Genomic DNA, 11,487 nt, shown 5'->3' on the forward strand with positions numbered 1-11,487 from the left:
TAGTCGATATTATAAATAAATATTCCTATTCATTTGCATCAATAATTTTTTTTTCATTTCATTAAATAAAACGAAAAAAAAGAAAGTAAAATAAGTAGACAGACCAACTTGACTAGAAAACTTTAACCAACTTTATTATAAAACTTTAAATTATCCCGAACGCACTCAGCCAAATTGGTACTGATTACTAATTGATTTTAAAAAGGTGGAAGTGGAACCTTTTTAAGGATTTAAGTACATAATTTAGAGACTCATGAATACGATAATACAATCCACATGATATATCAAATCTTACAAATAACACATGACATTACTGTTCTTTTCGTTGACCCTTTACAATACTCTCTATGTTTTATTTAAATCTAGATTTAGAAACAAAGGTGCTATATATATAACATACTCATGAACACACAAATCCATCCGATCAAGACGATGGAGTACTCTCATCCGATAGATCTTCCCGTAGGACATGGCTGAAATCATCTCTTCCTTTTCCATTAGGATTCTTCTTCCATTCCATGATTTTCTTAAACGACTCTATGAATTTATTCATGTGTAATCGTTTCCATTCCTAACAAGAAAAAGAAGCAATAATCCAAAACACGCTAAATCGGACCAATGTACCATTTCTCATTCACAAGTCAGTCTTAACAAAATAAAAAATTGTGTAAATCATCAAACCTCGAAATCCCATTCTCCACACATATCATGATCATCCTTGTTGATCCACATATATGTCTTCACTGGCAACTTCTCCGAATTGTCCTTGTAAATGCAAAACAAAATCATCATAAATTTATAATCTTATCAAGACCACTAAAAATGTTTTAAAATTCATATAATAGTGTTATAGTTTTTTTTTAAGAAACTATATATTAAAACATGACAATAACTATAGATTCTTCAAACTTACATTTCGTACAACTCCAACTGTCACTCTCTCATACTCACTGCCCTCAACCGCATCTAAATTCTCAAGTTCATCACTTGTTAATCCCATTAGTATCTATGCCAACCAATTCACCAAATTTCTCAAAACTTAATTTTTTTCCCAATTATACGATTCATAAACACAAATCAAACCTTCCCATGAACTTCTCCTTTCTCAGAGGGAACAATACATGGATACAAACGTCCTTTAAGCCGAAACCTCTGACTGAAAAAAAAGAAAAAGAAAAGACCCAAAATTTCTATCAAATCTCTCTCAGAACTATATACAGAGAGATTACTCAACCGAGAAAGAGAGAAAGATATACGTACAAGCCAGGGAGTGTTGCGGAGACTATCTCAGGAGTACGGTCAAGCAAGATATTGAAGACGTCTGGCTCCTGAAAGCCACCATAGACGAACACATTGTGAAGCTGAGGACCAGAGCTACTCATCTTTGTGTTGTGTCTCTTCCACCGTTATTTATGTTTTATATAAGTATGTTCATTTCTCTAATCCGAGTTTTGACTTTTATATAACAACGTCAAAAATTTAAAAAACACGATGATGCCTATATTGAACAGTTGGCGGATCCAGCGTAAGAAAGACGTGGCACTGATTCTCTTACGACAGCGTTGTTAGACTTCGACGGCTAGTGACACCAGTTAGTGTATGAAACTCCTTCGTGTTCCTTTTGTTTTCTTCTAATTTGTCGGCAATTATTTGGATACACATCTACTTAAAGTAGTTTTTTTTCTTCAAATTATTTGGATATGGCCTAATTAAGATAGTATATATATTTTTTTCTAAAAGAATCCATTAGATTTTTTTGCTTTTAATAATTAAGAGATTTTCAATCTATATCTTTTATACTGCTGTATAATCTTGAGTCAGGGATCCGAATATTTTATATGTTTCTATTACAATATTTTAGAAGAACAAAAAATTTCATAGCACTATTAGTATCATTTGGACGAAAGAAAAAGTATTGTAGTCATTGTATTTTCTTATTTTATTCAATCTAAAGAATAAACCTTCAGAAATTTTACGTATATCAACATCGTAAAAAACTATTATATTTTAACAGATTGAAGATGAAGGAGTTTGTACAATCCCCGCTGGCTACAACAATGTATTGTAGAAACTAGTGACTTCCCAGCTAGAACAAGTGGATCTTTAGAAGGAGGAGGCGGTTGACCAATCTGAGCTGAAAATGCTTCTGTTTGCAAGTTTTCAACTCCATATACCCGATTCTTTTTCTTAGGAGCAATCTGCCAACAATGAACAATTTATCACTCAAACATTAATAATTAGACAATGAAGATACAAAACACAAACATAAACAATGAAGCATGTTTTACCTCGGCATAAATATGGTTCTTTACAGTCAGTGATAACCCCCCAGAAGCACTACTCTTCATGTTATCCCCTGATAATAGCTCAGACTCAGCTTGAGCAATCTTTGACGAGACTTCGTTGTACACCTTTTCGGACAGTCCATCAACAAAAGACCCATCAGGTCTCCTATGAGTGTCTTCTAGGACTTGTAGGAAATCAGGAAGTGGCTCACCAATCTTCTCAGACTAAAAACAGAGAAATAAAACAACTTGTGTTAAATATTGTAGATACTTGTGTTAATCAACTTGTGTTAAACAGAGAAATGAAACAACTTACATGCTTTCGTGCTCTGGCTTTAAAAGAAGTCTGACCAGACCGGTGCTTATGTATTCCGGTGCCCTCAGGATCACTATAGCGAGCATTGCGGCTATTGATACTCTTTGTTTCTGATTTTGGTTCACACCAAAAAGTGACCAAGCCATCCCACATGAGAGGATCAAGCCACCGCGACATTGCCTCATTACCTTTCTTCTTCCACTTACCCTTCCACCGAGACACTTGATCACTCATCCGGGTCTTCAATTTAGCTTCAAACTCAGCTCTAACTCTTTCGTTGATGGAGTGGTCCCAGTTATATGTTTGCTTGTAAAAACATAAGCATTAATCAGAATCAAATCAAGTGAGCAAAACACAAAATCTGTAATTTAAACATAATAAGGAACTTATAACTTACCGCAAAAATTTCAAACCATCGGTCCAATTGGCATGAGGTTCTTTGAAATCTCTATCAAAGATTCTATCAAAGATGGCTCGGACAGTAGCAGCAACCGAAGAATCCTGGTCAAACCTACAAAACAACACATAAATGGAATTAGGATATATGAAAATACAAAACAACAGATAAATTGAATGTTAGATAGAAGATATTCTCACCAGAGAGTACCCGGTAGTCGCTTAGGATCTAGTTTTGTCAAGTTAGCTCGCCCAGGACTTGCAAGTAACTCTTCCAAGCTAAAAAATGTTTGAGAGGCAGTTACACCGTTGACACGCGAAGTTGATTGCTAAGGAGGAAGATCATTTTGCTGTGGAGGAAGATCATCTTGCTGTGGAGGAAGATTATTTTGCACCGGAGGATGATCATTTAGCACCAGTGAAGTACCTTGAGAAGAGGCGGTAGAATGTAGCCTTTGAGCAGAGCTAGTAGAGCGTACCCCTCGAGCAGGGATGGGAGCAGATAATCCTTGTGAAGATATAAACCTTGTGTAATAGTTTTGATTGACAGATCCGTTTAGGTCTCGATCTCGAGAAGACATCTGAGAAGAGAAGGAGAATAGGTAAAAATCATTAGAACCCTAAAATTATCCAAAATTAAAAACAAATTGAATCATAACCGTAAACCCAAATTGAATCATAACTTCGAAACCCTAAAATCCCCAAATTGAATCCCCAAATTTGAAACCCTAAAATCGAATTAAAACCCTAATCGAATCATAACCCTAAACCCCAAATTGAATCTCTAAATTCGAAACCCTAAAATCCCCAAATTGAATCCCCAAATTTGAATCCCCAAATTCGAATTAAAACCCTAATCTAAGCAAACTTTCTAACTATAAAGAGGTAGAAGGGGAGAGGAGGAGACTTACCGGACAAGAGATTCAAAGGAAAAGAGAAAAGAGGAGGAGTAAGGGTCGGAGAAGGTTTCACCGGAAAAGAGAGAGGAGAAGAGAGAGGAGAAGAGAACAACCGGAGAAGAGAGAGGAGAAGAGAACAACCAGAGAAGAAAGAAATCGGAAGAAGAAGAAGGAAATTAGGGTTTGTCGGCTGGGTTTAAGCTTCGCTCAAACTAGGTTTTTTAGTTATATAGGAAATTAACGGCGTCGCAATTCCAACGCAAAATTTGCGAGGGATTTGCTACGTTCCCTCGCAAAAGCATCGCAAATATTAATTAATTTAAATTTTTATAATTTAGAGTTTTTGCGAGCAAATTGCGAGGGAACGTAGCAAATCCCTCGCAAAGTCTTTAGGGTTTAGGATTTGCAATTGTCATTAGTGCCCTATCTTTGATTAAAATTCTTGAATTATATCATTTTAATCATTAATAGTAATGTAATTAGTCTTAAGGGTTTAGGTTCAAGGATTTAAAGTTTCTATTTGCGAGGGAATTGCTATGTTTTGTGTTGTTTGCGATGGATTTGCGATTAATTTGCTATGGGTCTAGCAAATCAGTCGCAAATTTGTCGCAAATCTTGAATATCTAATTTGCAAAAACCATCAAAATAATTGTAACAAATTAGTCAAATTAACTTTCAAGTATATTATAAGGTCCAATGGTGTCATCATACTCTTTTCTATCATCAAACTTTCCAAAATTGTCCAATTTTGCATTTTACTCTAAACATGATGATGTTCTACACTATATCACATATATGTTCATTACATTGAGACAAATATTTGCCAAATTGTCCAATTCTCTAACAATTTTGTGTTGCACTGCTATCTTTGATTATAAGTTTTGGATTCATTTTTTTTAATCATTAATAGTAATGTAATAAGTCTTTAGGGTTTAGGATTTAGGGTTATTATTTGCGAGGGAATTGCTATGTATTGAGTACTTTGCGATGGATTTGCGACGAATTTGCTATGGCTCTAGCAAATCAGTCGCAAATCTTGAATATCTAATTTGCAAAAACCATCAAAATAATTGTAACAAATTAGTCAAATTAACTTTCAAGTATATTATAAGGTCCAATGGTGTCATCATACTCTTTTCTATCATCAAACTTTCCAAAATTGTCCAATTTTGCATTTTACTCTAAACATGATGATGTTCTACACTATATCACATATATGTTCATTACATTGAGACAAATATTTGCCAAATTGTCCAATTCTCTAACAATTTTGTGTTGCACTGCTATCTTTGATTATAAGTTATAAGTTTTGGATTCATCTTTTTTAATCATTAATAGTAATGTAATAAGTCTTTAGGGTTAAGGGTTTAAAGTTTTTTTTTTTGCGAGGGGATTGCTATGTTTTGAGTAGTTTGCGATGGATTTGCGACTAATTTGCTATGCGTCTAGCAAATCAATCGCAAATTTGTCGCAAACCTTGAATATCTAATTTGTAAAAACCATCAAAATAATGTTAAAAGTTAGTAAATTCACCTTATGAACACATTCAAATGTATTTCAAAATAATTCTATTAAGTTTTGTAATATTTATAAAAAATTATTATCCTAACTTTGCAATGGATTTGTTATGGCTTTCGCAAATCACTCGCAATTCCATAGCAAATTTGCTATGGAGTATGTTCTCGCAAAATCGTCGCAATATTGCGATGGATTTGCGAGGAAAGGGACCTTCCCAGCGAATTTGTCGTAAATGCGTCGCAATTGAGCAGCGGATTTGCGACGACTGAGTTCCTTGCAAATTTGCGAGGGATGTGCTATGGTTTTTTATTTTCTAGTAAATCCCTCGCAAATCTACCGCAAATTTGCGAGAGCTGTACTCCGTCGCAATGTGTCATCGCAAAAGGCTTGTTTTCTTGTAGTGATAATTTTGAAACGTTGTGTTAATTTTGTTTCTAAAGGAACACAAGATGAATGACAACTCAACGATGGAAATTGATCAACAAAATGACGATTTGAACAATTGGTTACCGGTAACAGCATCTCGGAAGGCCAAGAGGTGGTACTCTGCTTTACACAATGTTACCGCCATGGTGGGCGTCGGCGTTCTTGGTTTGCCCTTTGCCATTTCACAACTTGGATGGTACATTATTCTTCATATGCTGACATATACATTTCTTAGGATTAGAACGGATCATAATTGAGAGAGGAATCTAGTTTAATGTTAATTAATCGTTTGAATAATTGTGTTTGATATCATGTGAAATAACATAAATATTATAGGCGGTCATGTCCAGGCCCGGCCTACAGGGGAAGCAAGTGAAGCCAAAGATTCGGACCCAAAATTTTAAAAGCCTCTTTCATTTAAAAATCTATTAAACAAAACGTTTTTTTTTAAGTATATGTATAAAGAATTTTTGATTTACATGTAAAAAGCCTTTTTCATTTGTAGGATATGTAAAAGGTTTTAAAATATCAAGTGGTGGCCTTTTATAGAAAACCTATAACTTTTGTCATAGGTGAAAAAAACACATTTTTTAAATTTTGTGTAGGGCCCTCGTTAATGTTGGGCCGGGTCATGTCTATTTGTTATTCGATGATAGCCTTTGTTGCTTCAACGGTTAAAGGAGCGGAACAACACAACCCGTCTAGCTATGGAATTCGATCACAAGATTCTGCAGATATAGCGTTTGACGTGATGAATGCGTTAGGGACGGTGGCGTTTGCGTTTGCAGGACGTCTTGAAATACAAGCGGCCATACCTTCAACACCTGAGGTCCTTTCCAAGAACCGACTTGGAAAGGAGTCGTCGTGGCTTACGCTATTGTCCTCTTTTGCTATTTAACCGTTGCAATCTCCGGTTTTTGGGCGTTTGGAAATCTAGTGGAAGACGATATTCTTATCTCCCTCCAAAAACCTATATGGCTAATCGGGGTCGCTAACTTCATGGTCTTTCTTCATGTAATTGGAAGCTATCAGGTTCGTTGTTACAATGATATATACTACTTCTTGAAATTTTCTGTGTTAATATTTACTTTTGGTTAATTAATCACAAATTCTGAAAACATGTTAAAATGGTGGCTTATAATAATATTGCATTGGTTTTCTAGTAATACACTTTTATCAGTTTATGTAACAACATATATATTTTTGTGTATTCGGCAGTTGCCATGCATTATATGGTTGGTCATGAAACAACCCAAACAGTGGAGCTGTCACTGGACTGCATCTTGGGTAAATAAGCTATACCTCTTCTTCCAAACATATATATAGACTAGGTTATAATGTAATGCTAATTAAAATATCTTTATTTGAACATATGTTATTTACAGATCTCGATAATAGTTGGAGTCCAAATCGCGGTTTTAGCACCGATAGGTGGAGCGAGACAGATCGTCCTTCAAGCCAAAACCTATAAGATGTTCTCTTAGTTAAATTTGCAATGGTTTCTTAACTTTCTTTATCTTTATTCTTCGGTAATGCGTATTATAATATATGTATTACGTACGATATATAAGTTGTTTGCCTTAAAATATATAGACGATGGGTTATGTCAATATCAATTTTTTTAGTAAGACCTCTATAAATTAATAATGTTGGAACCATGACATTTTATTAATTTATAGTAATATTAATTTGTTTATAAATTAATATTTAGTATTTTATAGTGTAAATTAATAATTTTTAATTTATAGATATATTTTGAATTATTTAAATTTCTAACAAATTATGAATTGAGACAATTTTAGCAAAATAAAATTAGACTTTTAGATGTTATAAATTTTATAGTTTTGGAGTTGAATTTGTAATATTTAGAAACATTACTGACAATAAATTACAAATACTATAAACAAATTGGCTTATACACATGACAGACATAAATTCAAATTTATGAATAATAATATCAATTATAATATTTTAATAGCCTATAAAACTAGAGAATTTTTTAGAAATATCATTTTTGATATATTCCACTCAATTTGTTATAGATAATTGTAATGGATATTTTATATTAACCAACCATTGTTTGGATTTTTCAAAGCCACATTTCATATACTTGCCAATTTGATATACTATATATTATTTGATGGAAATTATAATAATGACAAATAGATATCATAAGCTTAAACGAATTGAGATTTGAAAAGGGTATTTATAATCAATTTTTTTTCAAAAAAAATTTCCCGCAAAAAAACTTTTGAAACAATTTCCAGCCAAACTTTTTTCGTCAAATTACCAAAAAAACAATTTCCGCAAAAAAAAAAAATTTACAAGGCTTTTATAAGGTTTTAAACAATTTAAAAATATTTATAAGATAAAACCTTATAAAAACCTTATAAAAGCCTTATAAAAGCCTTATAAAAAACCTTATAAAAACCCTATAAAAACCTTATAAATGCCTTATAAAAAACTTATAGAAAACCTTTCAAAAACCTTTTAGAAACCTTTATGAGGTTTTTATAAAGTTTTTATAAGATTTTTAAAAGCATTTACAAGGTTTTTATAAGGTATATATTTCAAAAATTTTGGCGGAAAAATCCAATTTCGTAATTTTTTCGGGATTTTTTTTTCATTGTTTTTGCGAGAATTTTTTTTGATTTTGGCGGTAAAAATAATTTTTGGCGGGATTTTTTTTCATTTTTGGCATAATTGTTTTTTTTATTTTGGTGATTGTATATTCTTGCTCTCACTCAAAAAATTAATTTTATCATTTTGTACATAAAGAGGGGTAGTTTTGAAAATGGTCAACATGGAAAATATTTTTAAAAATGAGCATGAAAAAGTGTTTTTTTTGAGAATGCCCTATATATCGTATCTATCTATATTAATCTTCTGCTAAAAAGTTTTTTTTTCTTTTTTTGTCAATCATTGGGCCACAACAGGCCGACCTATTAGCCTAATCTCTACATTCGTAGGGAGAGGAAACTCGATCTTTGGTGTGATGGTGCCTTGTGCATTAAGAACTTAACCTTTGGCCACGGCACTAAATTCACTTTACCTACTAAAAAGTTTTTATACATTAATTTTTGAGTCACAAGAGATAACCTAAAGGAAACCACACCTTGGTGAGTCAAACGCTCACAAAAAAAATGTGAAAACCTGAAAGATAACCTCACTGAGTCAGAAGAGCATTAGCCACGATCAACATCTGAGATCTATTATAAAAATGAACGACGTTTGTGCTCTTTTTCTGATCAATAACAAGAAAGGAAAGAAAATAGTAACCATGATTAAATACACCTTAACTTATTCTTAGTCATCTTTAAAACCCATAAGCTAAAGTCTGAACTGGGATTGGTTGCCTTCTTGATCATCTGCGAAATGCTCTGGTGATGCTATTATAGATGTTTGAAGAAGAAACCGGAGGGTGTTGAGATTGCACACGGATCTAATTTGAGAATTTGTTAGAAATAATTTTTTTGATATACCTTTTTCAAAAATACCTAATTTTTTGGCCAATTTTAATTTTGTCCTCCTTTAATTTTTAATAATCATTTTACCCTTACATGAAAAATATTTTAATCAATAAAATGAAAAATAAAATTTTTCCGCCAATTTCTGACATATTTTCCCCCAAAAAAAATTTCGAAAAAAAGTTCCCGCAAAAGATTTTTTTTTCAATACCTTATAAGGATTTTATAAGGTTTTAAACGATTTAAAAATATTTATAAAACATTTATAAAGTTTTTATAAGTAGAAACCTTACAAAAACCTTATAAATAACCTTATAAAAACTTTATAAAAACTTTGTAAATGCCTTATAAAAACCTTATAAAGACCTTATCAAAAAATCTTTTAATTTTTTTATAAAAACCTTGTAAACGCTTTTACAAGATTTTTAAAAGGTTATTATATGATTTTTAAAAACGTTTACAAGGTATAAATTTCAAATTTTTTGGCGGAAAAATCCAATTTCGTAATTTTGGCAAAAATTCAATTTCTTTCCATAAGTCATATTCAACATATGATTTAATGACATAGTGTTTCATCCAAAAAAGAAAAAAAACTTTTTAAACAATTAAAACAATCACAAATATGGTTCTTTAAATAAAAATTTACGAAATAAACAGAAGAAATTTCAATCCGTGCTATAGCACAGATTCAATTATAGTTTATTAATTTATAGAGGTTTACTGTATGTCATTATTGTGCCAAAAGACCATTTATTTATTTACATATTTTATTATTACTTTTTTTTTTGAACAAATGTTTCACCTATTGGAGTACAAAAATAAAGGCAAATGATTTTTTACTCACTAAACCGTTCAAAGTTATTAAAACCAAAAAAATTGATACATGATTAACTTTTGCCGTTGGGAAGAAATCCATCTTTGGCCATTTCAGCAAGCACATCAAGAACCACATCCATATTCCCTTCTCTATGATTGATCTCCACAAGCACTTTGGCTTGCTCTGCTTCGCTCAGTTCACAGCTTCTTAATACATTCTCAATCACACTGTTTAGTTCATCAACCTTCCCTTCCTTGTGCAATGCCTTAACCAGAGCAATCACTGTCACGGTGTGGAGAAGAAATCCGGATTTTACCATCTCTTTGTATAGACTATATGCTTTGCGGACATCTCCGCCTCTGCAATGGCCATGAATCATAACGTTGTATGCTGTTCCATCGGGTTTGTGATTTTTCTCAAGCATGGATTCGAAAACTCGATCAGCTTCAACCATCATTCCTTTCATACAGAATCCTTTAATAAGAGATACCACGCTTTTAAACTCGATGTTACTGCAGTTTTCTATGAGTGTATGATATGTGACATCGCTAGGAACTGAGTCTTCATAGAACAGCTTAAGCAAGAGTCTTTTTGCTTCTCTTGTTCGAGCTTGTTTGTTAAGCCCGTTTATAAGCACGCTGTAAGTGACAACATCAGGCAATACACCTTTCACAACCATTTCATTGTGCAACTGGAGCGCTTTTTCCAGATCTCCTTCCATACAGTAAGCATTGATCAAGGCTGTGTAAGTAAATTCATCTGGTGGAAGGCCAGCTCTCAGCATTTCATCGTAAAGATCACAAGCTTCCTTCGTCCTTCTCTGCTCACAAAACCCTTGGATCAGTGACGAGTAGGTAACTGTATCAGGTTTTATACCTTTTTCAACCATTTCCCTCTTAACTCTAAGCGCCTCATCAACATCGTAACTTCTACAAAACCCAGATAACACTGTGCTATAACTCACTACATCCGGAGTCAAACCTTTCTCCTTCATATCTTCGAGCACTGCTATCGCATCTTCCATATTCCCAGCAACACAATGCCCGTTAACAAGAGCATTATAAGTCACAATCGAAGGAGAAAACCCATTATCAATCATCTCTTTCAAAACCCGATAGGCTTCATTCATATACCCCTTTTGAGAAAACCCATCAACCAACGTCGTGTACGTACGCTCATTAGGGCAAAGCCCTCTAACACGCATCTGTTCAAGAAACTCAGTAGCCCTGTTCATATTCCCAGCCTTACACATACTATGTATAAGTGAAGTATAAGTGATAACACTAGGTGACAACCCATGTCTCAGCATCTCAGCATGCATCACAAGAGCTTGATGAAAGTTACCTTCTTTACAATAACCTTT

The 11,487-nt window shown here is 33.2% G+C and overlaps 2 protein-coding genes across 2 annotated transcripts in view; both read right to left on the minus strand.

Moving 5' to 3' along the window:
• On the minus strand, window positions 209-1,454 carry LOC104719607 (AIG2-like protein A). Its single transcript, XM_010437556.2, has 5 exons — window positions 1,261-1,454; window positions 1,084-1,156; window positions 914-1,006; window positions 682-765; window positions 209-571 (listed from the first exon to the last, which is right to left on the minus strand). The coding sequence occupies exons 1-5, from the start codon at window positions 1,380-1,382 to the stop codon at window positions 425-427; spliced, it is 519 nt and encodes a 172-aa protein (XP_010435858.1). The 5' UTR covers window positions 1,383-1,454; the 3' UTR covers window positions 209-424.
• LOC104719608 (pentatricopeptide repeat-containing protein At5g39710) overlaps window positions 10,085-11,487 on the minus strand; it is a 9,618-nt gene continuing 8,215 nt past the window's right edge. Inside the window, exon 2 of the mRNA XM_019231283.1 lies at window positions 10,085-11,487. Within this exon, the coding sequence (XP_019086828.1) occupies window positions 10,195-11,487 (1,293 nt within the window). The 3' untranslated portion in view covers window positions 10,085-10,194.

Source organism: Camelina sativa, chromosome 10 (genome assembly GCF_000633955.1).
Source record: "Camelina sativa cultivar DH55 chromosome 10, Cs, whole genome shotgun sequence".
Classification (NCBI taxonomy): domain Eukaryota; kingdom Viridiplantae; phylum Streptophyta; class Magnoliopsida; order Brassicales; family Brassicaceae; genus Camelina; species Camelina sativa.

What these genes read in the sequence shown, in the direction of transcription:
- LOC104719607 (XM_010437556.2), bottom strand. Translation starts at nt 1,382, where the DNA reads ATGAGTAGCTCTGGTCCTCAGCTTCACAATGTGTTCGTCTATGGTGGC. An exon ending in TCCGCAACACTCCCTGGCTT is followed by an intron (nt 1,157 to 1,260) that starts GTACGTATATCT and finishes CTTTTTTTTCAG; the next exon opens with TCAGAGGTTTCGGCTTAAAG. An exon ending in AAGGAGAAGTTCATGGGAAG is followed by an intron (nt 1,007 to 1,083) that starts GTTTGATTTGTG and finishes TGGTTGGCATAG; the next exon opens with ATACTAATGGGATTAACAAG.